Below are 13,030 nucleotides of genomic sequence, written 5' to 3' on the forward strand. Positions count from 1 at the left end.
GCTGAGTGTGGGAGCAAATATAACACATAGACAAATGCATAAGATGTACAGAATAGCTGAACATTAAAACAGACCACATGAAGAGAAGGAGACATGTAGGCGCCAAGACGGCTGGACACACCAAAAACTAGAGGAAACACACAGTCTGCTGATCCGAGATAAAGACACACATACAAAAGAACACATGGAGCTAATTACAGGGTCAAAGCATAGGTCATAGGTTAGAGGTTTAGGTCAAAGCGAGGGTCTTGCCATTATTATAATCTAACGGAAAGCAGATGTGGGTGTTAGTGGGCGGAAGCAAGTGGGAAACCTGAACTAAAAAGATAATGATAAACAAAGAATCAGGGAAATATGTATATCTGCATATGGGGTGGACCGATATGAGATAGGTGGATAAATACTGGAGCCGGGGCTCTGGGAAGTGGAGTGTGTTCCATGGACCTTCCCGGCTTGCTTTATTCTTGTATTAAAAAGCCGAATTGACTTCACAAGTTCTGTAATGCGTTGTATTTGATCCGATTTTCTACTACATGAGCTGTAGTCAATGAAAAGCATTCTCACATAGGTGTTTCTTTTGTCCAGGTGGGTCAGGGCAGTGTGGAGTGCAATAGATATTGCGTCATCTGTTGATCTGTTAGAGCAGTGTGGAAATTGGAGTGGGTCTAGGGTTTCTGGGATAATGGTGTTGATGTGAGCCATGACCAGCCATTCAAAGCACTTCATGGCTACAGACGTGAGTGCTACGGGTCGGTAGTCATTTAGGCAGGTTGCCTTTGTGTTCTTGGGCACAGGGACTATGGTGGTCTGCTTGAAACATGTTGGTATTACAGACTCAATCTGTGACATGTTGAAAATGTCGGTGAAGACACCTGCCAGTTGGTCAGCACATGCCCGGAGTACACGTCCTGGTAATCCGTCTGGCCACACTACCTTGTGAATGTTGACCTGTTTAAAGGTCTTACTCACGTCGGCTACTTAGAGCGTGATCACACGGTCGTCCATGACAGCTGATGCTCTCATGCATGCCTCAGTATTGCTTGCCTCAAAGCGAACATAGAAGTGATTTAGCTCGCCTGGTAGGCTCGGGTCACTGGACAGCTCGCGGCTGTGCCACATAAGACGAGTGTCGTAGCCGGTGTAGTACGATTCAATCTAGTCCAGTCTGTAGTGTTGTCTCTAGTCCAGTCTATTGTGTTGTCTCTAGTCCAGTCTGTAGTGTTGTCTCTACTCCAGTCTATAGTGTTGCCACTAGTCCAGTCTATAGTGTTGCCACTAGTCCAGTCTATAGTGTTGTCTCTAGTCCAGTCTGTAGTGTTGTCTCTAGTCCAGTCTATAGTGTTGTCTCTACTCCAGTCTATAGTGTTGTTGTCTCTAGTCCAGTCTATAGTGTTGTTTTCTCTAGTCCAGTCTGTAGTGTTGTTTTCTCTAGTCCAGTCTATAGTGTTGTTTTCTCTAGTCCAGTCTATAGTGTTGTTTTCTCTAGTCCAGTCTATAGTGTTCTCTCTAGTCCAGTCTATAGTGTTGTCTCTAGTCCAGTCTATAGTGTTGCCACTAGTCCAGTCTATAGTGTTGCCACTAGTCCAGTCTATAGTGTTGCCACTAGTCCAGTCTGTAGTGTTGTTTTCTCTAGTCCAGTCTATAGTGTTGTTTTCTCTAGTCCAGTCTATAGTGTTGTTTTCTCTAGTCCAGTCTATAGTGTTCTCTCTAGTCCAGTCTATAGTGTTGTCTCTAGTCCAGTCTATAGTGTTGCCACTAGTCCAGTCTATAGTGTTGCCACTAGTCCGGTCTATAGTGTTGCCACTAGTCCGGTCTACTTGGGTGTGCTGCCTGTCCGTTAGTGTGCCTTTAGTCCAGTCTATAGTGTTGCCACTAGTCAGTCTATAGTGTTGCCACTGATCCAGTCTATAAGTGTTGCCCATAGTCCAGTCTATAGTGTTGTTGTCTCTAGTCCAGTCTATAGTGTTGTTTTCTCTAGTCCAGTCTGTAGTGTTGTTTTCTCTAGTCCAGTCTGTAGTGTTGTTTTCTCTAGTCCAGTCTGTAGTGTTGTTTTCTCTAGTCCAGTCTGTAGTGTTGTTTTCTCTAGTCCAGTCTATAGTGTTGCCACTAGTCCAGTCTATAGGGTTGTCTCTTTTCCAGTCTATATTGTTGTCTCTAGTCCAGTCTATAGTGTTGTCTCTAGTCCAGTCTATAGTGTTGTCTCTAGTCCAGTCTATAGTGTTGTCTCTAGTCTAGTCTATAGTGTTGTCTCTAGTCAAGTCTATAGTGGTGTTGTATCTAGTCCAGTCTATAGTATTGTCTCTTTTCTAGTCTATATTGTTGTCTCTAGTCCAGTCTATAGTGTTGCCACTAGTCCAGTCTACAGTGTTGTCTCTAGTCCAGTCTATAGTGTTGCCACTAGTCCAGTCTATAGTGTTGCCACTAGTCCAGTCTATAGTGTTGCCACTAGTCCAGTCTGTAGTGTTGTCTCTAGTCCAGTCTATAGTGTTGTTGTCTCTAGTCCAGTCTATCGTGTTGTTGTCTCTAGTCCAGTCTGTAGTGTTGTTTTCTCTAGTCCAGTCTGTAGTGTTGTTTTCTCTAGTCCAGTCTGTAGTGTTGTTTTCTCTAGTCCAGTCCGTAGTGTTGTTTTCTCTAGTCCAGTCTGTAGTGTTGTTTTCTCTAGTCCAGTCTGTAGTGTTGTTTTCTCTAGTCCAGTCTGTAGTGTTGTTTTCTCTAGTCCAGTCTATAGTGGTGTTGTCTCTAGTCCAGTCTATAGTGGTGTTGTCTCTAGTCCAGTCTATAGTGGTGTTGTCTCTAGTCCAGTCTATGGTGGTGTTGTCTCTAGTCCAGTCTGTAGTGGTGTTTGTTCTAGTCCAGTCTGTAGTGGTGTCTCTAGTCAGTCGATAGTGTTGTCTCTCTAGTCCAGTCTATAGTGTTGTTGTCTTTACTCCAGTCTATAGTGTTGTTGTCTCTAGTCCAGTCTATAGTAGTGTTGTCTCTAGTCCAGTCTATAGTAGTGTTTGTCTCTAGTCCAGTCTATAGTAGTGTTGTCTCTACTCCAGTCTATAGTGTTGTCTCTACTCCAGTCTATGGTGGTGTTGTCTCTACTCCAGTCTTTGGTGTTGTGTTGGTCCCCTCTAGCTGTTCACTGGTCTCAGATCCCGGCACGAGGTCTGCTCCTCTTCGGTCCCCCAGGCAACGGAAAGACCATGCTGGTGAGTCAAACATTTGTGACCATCAAATGACATCACATGGTGTTAATGACATTATGCCTCTTTCTCATGATAATAAATGTATCTATTGTGTCTCTCTACCCCAGGCCAAAGCAGTAGAAATGGAGTCCTCTTTCTCATGATCATTGATCTGTTTGACCCTCTACCCAGGCCAAAGCAGTAGAAATGAAGTCCTCTTTCTCACGATAATGATTGATCTGTTTTGACCCTCTACCCAGGCAAAAAGCAGTAGAAATGGAGTCCTCTTTCTCATGATAATGATTGATCTGTTTTGACCCTCTACCCAGGCCAAAGCAGTAGAAATGAAGTCCTCTTTCTCACGATAATGATTGATCTGTTTTGACCCTCTACCCAGGCCAAAGCAGTAGAAATGGAGTCCTCTTTCTCATGATAATGATTGAGCTCTTCTGTCCCTCTACCCAGGCCAAAGCAGTAGAAATGGAGTCCTCTTTCTCATGATAATGATTGATCTGTTTTGACCCTCTACCCAGGCCAAAGCAGTAAAGAAATGGGTCCTCTTTCTCATGATAATGATTGATCTGTTTGACCCTCTACCCAGGCCAAAGCAGTAGAAATGGAGTCCTCTTTCTCATGATAATGATTGATCTGTTTTTGACCCTCTACCCAGGCCAAAGCACTAGAAATGGAGTCCTCTTTCTCATGATAATGATTGATCTGTTTTGACCCAGGCCAAAGCAGTAGAAATGGAGTCCTCTTTCTCATGATAATGATTGATCTGTTTTTTGACCTCTACCCAGGCCAAAGCGTGAAAATGAGTCCTCTTTCTCTTGTGTGTTGATCTGTTTTTGTCCCTCTACCCAGGCCAAAGCAGTAGAAATGGAGTCCTCTTTCTCATGATAATGATTGATCTGTTTTGACCCTCTACCCAGGCCAAAGCACTAGAAATGGAGTCCTCTTTCTCATGATAATGATTGATCTGTTTTTGACCCTCTACCCAGGCCAAAGCAGTAGAAATGGAGTCCTCTTTCTCATGATAATGATTGATCTGTTTTGACCCTCTACCCAGGCCAAAGCAGTAGAAATGGAGTCCTCTTTCTCATGATAATGATTGATCTGTTTTGACCCTCTACCAGGCAAAGCAGTAGAAATGGAGTCCTCTTTCTCATGATAATGATTGATCTGTTTTTGACCCTCTACAGGCCAAAGCAGTAGAAATGGAGTCCTCTTTCTCTTGATAATGATTGATCTGTTTGACCTCTGCAGGCCAAAGCAATGAAAATGAGGTCCTCTTTCTCATGATAATGATTGATCTGTTTTGACCCTCTACCCAGGCCAAAGCAGTAGAAATGGAGTCCTCTTTCTCATGATAATGATTGATCTGTTTTGACCCTCTACCCAGGCCAAAGCAGTAGAAATGGAGTCCTCTTTCTCATGATAATGATTGATCTGTTTTGACCCTCTACCCAGGCCAAAGCAGTAGAAATGGAGTCCTCTTTCTCATGATAATGATTGATCTGTTTTGACCCTCTACCCAGGCCAAAGCAGTAGAAATGGAGTCCTCTTTCTCATGATAATGATTGATCTGTTTTGACCCTCTACCCAGGCCAAAGCAGTAGAAATGGAGTCCTCTTTCTCATGATAATGATTGATCTGTTTTTCCCTCTACCCAGGCCAAAGCAGTAGAAATGGAGTCCTCTTTCTCATGATAATGATTGATCTGTTTTTCCCTCTACCCAGGCCAAAGCAGTAGAAATGGAGTCCTCTTTCTCATGATAATGATTGATCTGTTTTTCCCTCTACCCAGGCCAAAGCAGTAGAAATGGAGTCCTCTTTCTCATGATAATGATTGATCTGTATTTCCCTCTACCCAGGCCAAAGCCGTAGCCATGGAGTCCTCTTTCTCATGATAATGATTGATCTGTTTTTCCCTCTACCCAGGCCAAAGCCGTAGCCATGGAGTCCCATGCCACCTTCTTTAACATCAGTGCCTCCAGTCTGACCTCTAAATGGGTGAGGAGTCTTAAGACTGTGGTCATTTACTGTGTCCAAAATGGCACCCTATTCTCTGGGTAGTGCACTACCGTTGACCAGGGTAGTGGACTACTGTTGACCCGGGTAGTGGACTACTGTTGACCAGGGTAGTGGACTACTGTTGACCAGGGTAGTGGACTACTGTAGACCAGGGTAGTGGACTACTGTTGACCAGGGTAGTGGACTACTGTAGACCAGGGTAGTGGACTACTGTTGACCAGGGTCTATAGGGTAGTGGACTACTGTAGACCAGGGTAGTGGACTACTGTAGACCAGGGTAGTGGACTACTGTAGACCAGGGTAGTGGACTACTGTAGACCAGGGTAGTGGACTACTGTTGACCAGGGTCTATAGGGTAGTGGACTACTGTAGACCAGGGTCTATAGGGTAGTGGACTACTGTTGACCAGGGTCTATAAGGTAGTAGACTACTGTTGACCAGGGTCTATAGGGTAGTGGACTACTGTTGACCAGGGTAGTGGACTACTGTCTATAGGGTAGTGGACTACTGTTGACCAGGGTAGTGGACTACTGTCTATAGGGTAGTGGACTACTGTTGACCAGGGTAGTGGACTACTGTCTATAGGGTAGTGGACTACTGTTGACCAGGGTCTATAGGGTAGTGGACTATTATTGACCAGGGTCTATAGGGTAGTGGACTACTGTTGACCAGGGTCTATAGGGTAGTGGACTACTGTTGACCAGGGTAGTGGACTACTGTTGACCAGGGTAGTGGACTACTGTTGACCAGGGTAGTGGACTACTCTTGACCAGGGTCTATAGGGTAGTGGACTACTGTAGACCAGGGTCTATAGGGTAGTGGACTACTGTTGACCAGGGTCTATAGGGTAGTGGACTACTGTTGACCAGGGTCTATAGGGTAGTGGACTACTGTAGACCAGGGTAGTGGACTACTGTAGACCAGGGTATATAGGGTAGTGCACTACTGTAGACCAGGGTAGTGGACTACTGTAGACCAGGGTCTATAGGGTAGTGGACTACTGTTGACCAGGGTCTATAGGGTAGTGGACTACTGTAGACCAGGGTCTATAGGGTAGTGGACTACTGTTGACCAGGGTAGTGGACTTCTGTTGACCAGGGTCTATAGGGTAGTGGACTACTGTTGACCAGGGTCTATAGGGTAGTGGACTACTGTTGACCAGGGTCTATAGGGTAGTGGACTACTGGTGACCAGGGTAGTGAACTACTGTAGACCAGGGTCTATAGGGTAGTGGACTACTGTTGACCAGGGTCTATAGGGTAGTGGACTACTGTAGACCAGGGTCTATAGGGTAGTGGACTATTATTGACCAGGGTCTATAGGGTAGTGGACTACTGTAGACCAGGGTCTATAGGGTAGTGGACTACTGTAGACCAGGGTCTATAGGGTAGTGGACTACTGTTGACCAGGGAGGTGGACTACTGTAGACCAGGGTCTATAGGGTAGTGGACTACTGTTGACCAGGGTCTATAGGGTAGTGGACTATTATTGACCAGGGTCTATAGGGTAGTGGACTACTGTTGACCAGGGTAGTGGACTACTGTTGACCAGGGTAGTGGACTACTGTAGACCAGGGTCTATAGGGTAGTGGACTATTATTGACCAGGGTCTATAGGGTAGTGGACTACTGTTGACCAGGGTAGTGGACTACTGTTGACCAGGGTAGTGGACTACTGTTGACCAGGGTCTATACGGTAGTGGACTACTGTAGACCAGGGTAGTGGACTACTGTAGACCAGGGTAGTGGACTACTGTTGACCAGGGTAGTGGACTACTGTTGACCAGGGTCTATAGGGTAGTAGACTACTGTTGACCAGGGTCTATAGGGTAGTGGACTACTGTTGACCAGGGTCTATAGGGTAGTGGACTAATGTTGACCAGGGTAGTGGACTACTGTTGACCAGGGTCTATAGGGTAGTAGACTACTGTAGACCAGGGTCTATAGGGTAGTGGACTACTGTTGACCAGGGTAGTGGACTACTGTTGACCAGGGTCTATAGGGTAGTAGACTACTGTAGACCAGGGTCTATAGGGTAGTGGACTACTGTTGACCAGGGTAGTGGACTACTGTTGACCAGGGTCTATAGGGTAGTAGACTACTGTAGACCAGGGTCTATAGGGTAGTGGACTACTGTTGACCAGGGTAGTGGACTACTGTTGACCAGGGTCTATAGGGTAGTGGACTACTGTAGACCAGGGTCTATAGGGTAGTGGACTACTGTTGACCAGGGTAGTGGACTACTGTTGACCAGGGTCTATAGGGTAGTGGACTACTGTTGACCAGGAGTCTATAAGGGTAGTGGACTACTGTTGACCAGGAGTGAGTGGACTACTGTAGACCAGGGTCTATAGGGTAGTGGACTACTGTAGACCAGGGTCTATAGGGTAGTGGACTACTGTAGACCAGGGTCTATAGGGTAGTGGACTACGGTGACCAGGGTCTATAGGGTAGTGGACTACTGTAGACCAGGGTCTATAGGGTAGTGGACTACTGTGACCAGGGTCTATAGGGTAGTGGACTACTGTCGACCAGGGCCTATAGGGTAGTGGACTGTAGACCAGGGTCTATAGGGTAGTGGACTACTGTTGACCAGGGTCTATAGGGTAGTGAACTACTGTAGACCAGGGTAGTGGACTACTGTAGACCAGGGTCTATAGGGTAGTGGACTACTGTTGACCAGGGTCTATAGGGTAGTGGACTACTGTAGACCAGGGTCTATAGGGTAGTGGACTACTGTCGACCAGGGTCTATAGGGTAGTGGACTACTGTCGACCAGGGTAGTGGACTACTGTTGACCAGGGTCTATAGGGTAGTGGACTACTATTGACCAGGGTCTATAGGGTAGTGGACTACTGTTGACCAGAATTGATCGACTACTGTTGACCAGGGTCTATAGGGTAGTGGACTACTATTGACCAGGGTCTATAGGGTAGTGGACTACTGTTGACCAGGGTAGTCGACTACTGTAGACCAGGGTCTATAGGGTAGTGGACTACTATTGACCAGGGTCTATAGGGTAGTGGACTACTGTTGACCAGGGTAGTGGACTACTGTTGACCAGGGTAGTGGACTACTGTAGACCAGGGTAGTGGACTACTGTAGACCAGGGTAGTGGACTACTGTAGACCAGGGTAGTGGACTACTGTAGACCAGGGTAGTGGACTACTGTAGACCAGGGTCTATAGGGTAGTGGACTACTGTAGACCAGGGTCTATAGGGTAGTGGACTACTGTAGACCAGGGTAGTGGACTCCTGTAGACCAGGGTCTATAGGGTAGTGGACTACTGTAGACCAGGGTAGTGGACTACTGTAGACCAGGGTAGTGGACTACTGTTGACCAGGGTAGTGGACTACTGTTGACCAGGGTAGTGGACTACTGTAGACCAGGGTCTATAGGGTAGTGGACTACTGTTGACCAGGGTAGTGGACTACTGTTGACCAGGGTAGTGGACTACTGTTGACCAGGGTAGTCGACTACTGTTGACCAGGGTAGTGGACTACTGTAGACCAGGGTAGTGGACTACTGTAGACCAGGGCCCATGTAGAAATATGTCCCAACTAGTGGATTAGCTAACTAGTTGTATCTGTTTATTGATAGTTAAACTGATCGTCTTTAAACTGCTTTATGAACTCTTTTAAAGCCACTTTATAAGTCGCCCTTTGCAACTTCCAGTGTAAAGTGTTCGTGGTGTACTTGAGTGACCTCTGACCTGTATCTCTCCTTCCCAGGTGGGAGAGGGAGAGAAGCTGGTCAGAGCTCTGTTTGCTGTGGCCAGAGAACTACAGCCTGCCATCATCTTCATTGGTTGGTTTGAGTGATTTTACTCTCTACTCAATATCATCAATCAGTGATCTGACGTCCAACATTAACATTTGAACTTGACATGTTCCATTGTTTTTTTGCTGTTAGTCTAGGGATTAGACTTTTCGTCTGTCCAAAGAAACCGACCGTTCATTACATTCGCTTAATTGTAATAATGGATTGGATTTTTATAGCGACTTTCTAGATAATGGGGTACTCGAAGCGCTTTACATAGTAAGGGGTGAATTGGACTAGTTGAAGATGCAGAAATCACTCTGCCATTTCCTGGTAGTTTATATTCCAAAGGTTTTGCCTAATTTCAGTTTATGTGACTAAACAAGCAAGTATAGTGTAGAGAATCATTGTACCATCTAAACCGCTGTGAAATATATTTTCCCTAAGCATAAATATTGTATTTTCAGCTGTTCGTAGCTGGTGTACAAAACCGAAAGTAAAAGACGAAAAACTAAACATAAGAACGAGAAGCATAGAACTAGCTCACATAGAACAGATCTACTGCTTTCTAGACAGGCTGTCAATGAGAGTGACAGATCTATAACACACATTTCTATGTGAATTTTTTTCAGGTCGTCTAAAAAAGGGACATTTTTACAGCTTTTAATAAAAAATGTTTTACCCTAGTTGTTTGTTTCTGAGAGACTGAACAGACAGTAGCTGTTCATTGACGTTATATCCCTGTCTGTTTGCCGTCCTCCCAGATGAGATCGACAGCCTGCTCTGTGAGAGGCGGGAAGGAGAACACGATGCCAGTCGGCGTTTAAAAACAGAGTTTCTCATACAGTTTGACGGGTAAGACCAACGACCATTTTAGTTATGTCACGGTAATGTTACTCCCGTCTGCAATTATCAACGGCAGTTGCAATGTCTGTGTACTGTTTAATGAGTGTTTCCTGTATGGGTTACTAATGAGCTATAAAAGACCTTATGAGTGTTTCCTGTATGGGTTACTAATGAGCTATAAAAGACCTTATGAGTGTTTCCTGTATGGGTTATTAATGAGCTATAAAAGACCTTATGAGTGTTTCCTGTATGGGTTACTAATGAGCTATAAAAGACCTTATGAGTGTTTCCTGTATGGGTTACTAATGAGCTATAAAAGACCTTATGAGTGTTTCTGTATGGGTTACTAATGAGCTATAAAAGACCTTATGAGTGTTTCTGTATGGGTTATTAATGAGCTATAAAAGACCTTATGAGTGTTTCCTGTATGGGTTATTAATGAGCTATAAAAGACCTTATGAGTGTTTCCTGTGGGTTACTAATGAGCTATAAAAGACCTTATGAGTGTTTCCTGTATGGGTTACTAATGAGCTATAAAAGACCTTATGAGTGTTTCCTGTATGGGTTATTAATGAGCTATAAAAGACCTTATGAGTGTTTCCTGTATGGGTTACTAATGAGCTATAAAAGACCTTATGAGTGTTTCCTGTATGGGTTATTAATGAGCTAAAAGACCTTATGAGTGTTTCCTGTATGGGTTACTAATGAGCTATAAAAGACCTTATGAGTGTTTCCTGTATGGGTTATTAATGAGCTATAAAAGACCTTATGAGTGTTTCCTGTATGGGTTATTAATGAGCTATAAAAGACCTTATGAGTGTTTCCTGTATGGGTTACTAATGAGCTATAAAAGACCTTATGAGTGTTTCTGTATGGGTTACTAATGAGCCATAAAAGACCTTATGAGTGTTTCCTGTATGGGTTATTAATGAGCTATAAAAGACCTTATGAGTGTTTCCTGTATGGGTTACTAATGAGCTATAAAAGACCTTATGAGTGTTTCCTGTATGGGTTACTAATGAGCTATAAAAGACCTTATGAGTGTTTCCTGTATGGGTTACTAATGAGCTATAAAAGACCTTATGAGTGTTTCCTGTATGGGTTACTAATGAGCTATAAAAGACCTTATGTACACTACATGACCAAAAGAGCGTCTGCTAAATTACTTAAATGTAAATGTAAGTATGTGGACAGCTGCTCATCAAACATCATTTCCAAAACCACCACAGGTATTCGTGTGGGATTGGTCCCCCTTTATACCAAACAGCCTCCACTTTTCTGGGGAGGCTTTCCACTAGATGTAGGAACATTGCTGCTATAACAGCCTCCACTCTTCTGGGAGGCTTTCCCTAGTGTAGGGAACACTTTACTGCTATAACAGCCTCCACTTTCTTCTGGGAAGGCTTTCCACTAGATGTTGGATACATTGCTGCTATAACAGCCTCCACTCTTCTGGGAGGCTCCACCAAATGCGGAACATTGCTGCTATAACAACCTCCACTCTTCTGGGAGAGGCACCACACTAGAATGTGAACATTGCTGCTATAACAGCCTCCACTCTTCTGAAGGAGCTTGCACCACTCGTGTAGGAACATTGCTGCTATAACAGCCTCCACTCTTCTGGGAAGGCTTTCCACTAGATGGGAACATTGCTGCTATAACAGCCTCCACTCTTCTGGGAAGGCTTTCCACTAGATGTAGGAACATTGCTGCTATATCAGCCTCCACTCTTCTGGGAAGGCTTTCCACTAGATGTAGGAACATTGCTGCTATAACAACCTCCACTCTTCTGGGAAGGCTTTCCACTAGATGTAGGAACATTGCTGCTTTATAACAGCCTCCACTCTTCTGGGAAGGCTTTCCACTAGATGTAGGAACATTGCTCTTGAGGACTTGCTTCCATTCAGCCATAGGCTCATTAGTGAGGCTGTCCACTGATGTTGGGCGATTAGGCTTGGCTCGCAGTCGGCATTCCATTCATCCCAATGGGGATCAATGGTGTTGAGTTCAGGGCTCTGTGCAGGACAGTCAAGTTCTTTACACGATTCATAATAAACCATCTGTATGGACCTCGCTTTGTGCACAGGGGGGCATTGTCATGCTCAAACAGGAAAGGGCCTTCCCCAAACTGTTGCCACAAGTTGGAAGCGCAGAATCGTCTGGGAATGTTATCGGAATGCTGTAGCGTTAAGATTGTACCCTTCACAGGAACAAGGGGCCCAAACCATGAAAAACAGCCCCAGACTATTATTCCTCCTCCACCAAACTTTACAGTTGGTACTATGCATTAGGACAGGTAGCGTTCTCTGGCATCCTCCAAACCCAGATTCATCCATCGGACTGCCAGATGGTGGCGTGATTTATCACTCCAGAGAACGTGTTTCCACTGCTCCAGAGTCCAATGGTGGGGATCTTTACACCACTCCAGACGCGCTTGGCATTGCGCATGGTGATCTTAGACTTGTATGTGGCTGCTCGGCCGTGGAAACCCATTTCATGAAGTTCCCGACTAACAGTTCTTGTGCTGACGTTGCTTCCAGAGGCAGTTTGGAACTTGGTATTGAGTGTTACAACCGAGTTGCAACTGAGGAAAGATGATTTTTATACGCTTCAGTACTCAGCGGTCCCGTTCTGTGAGTTTGTGTGGCCTACCACTTCGCGGCTGAGCCGTTGTTGATCCTAGACGTTTCCACTTCGCAATGTTTCCACTTCAGAGTTGACCGGGGAAGCTCTGGCAAGGCAGAAATTTGATGGACTGACTTGTTGGAAAGACGGCATCCTATGACAGTGCCACGTTGAAAGTCACTGAGCTCTTCTGTAAGGCCATTCTACTGCAAATGTTTGTCTATGGAGATTGCATGGCAGTGTGCACAATTTTATACACCTGTCAGCAACTGGTGTGTGAAAAATGGCCGAATCCACTCATTTGAAGTGGTGTCCACATACTTTTGTATATATGGTATCCTTCAACAGTCTCCTGGATGGTTGTATCTATGGTATCCTTCAACAGTCTCCTGGATGGTTGTGTATATGGTATCCTTCAACAGTCTCCTGGATGGTTGTGTATCTATGGTATCCTTCAACAGTCTCCTGGATGGTTGTATCTATGGTATCCTTCAACAGTCTCCTGGATGGTTGTGTATCTATGGTATCCTTCAACAGTCTCGTGGATGGTTGTGTATCTATGGTATCCTTTAACAGTCTCCTGGATGGTTGTGTATA

General features: G+C 44.9%; 1 protein-coding gene across 1 annotated transcript; it reads left to right on the top strand.

Moving 5' to 3' along the window:
* Positions 1–2,899: 2,899 nt before the first annotated feature.
* Positions 2,900–9,817, top strand: LOC135537589 (spastin-like; the record flags this gene model as incomplete). Its single annotated transcript, XM_064963721.1, has 4 exons — positions 2,900–3,194; positions 5,112–5,183; positions 8,935–9,010; positions 9,727–9,817. Coding segments are annotated over exons 1-4 (365 nt in total), but the record flags the coding sequence as incomplete, so codon positions are not given.
* Between the last annotated feature and the right edge of the window lie 3,213 nt (positions 9,818–13,030).

Source organism: Oncorhynchus masou, unplaced genomic scaffold, assembly GCF_036934945.1.
Source record: "Oncorhynchus masou masou isolate Uvic2021 unplaced genomic scaffold, UVic_Omas_1.1 unplaced_scaffold_8211, whole genome shotgun sequence".
Classification (NCBI taxonomy): Eukaryota; Metazoa; Chordata; class Actinopteri; order Salmoniformes; family Salmonidae; genus Oncorhynchus; species Oncorhynchus masou.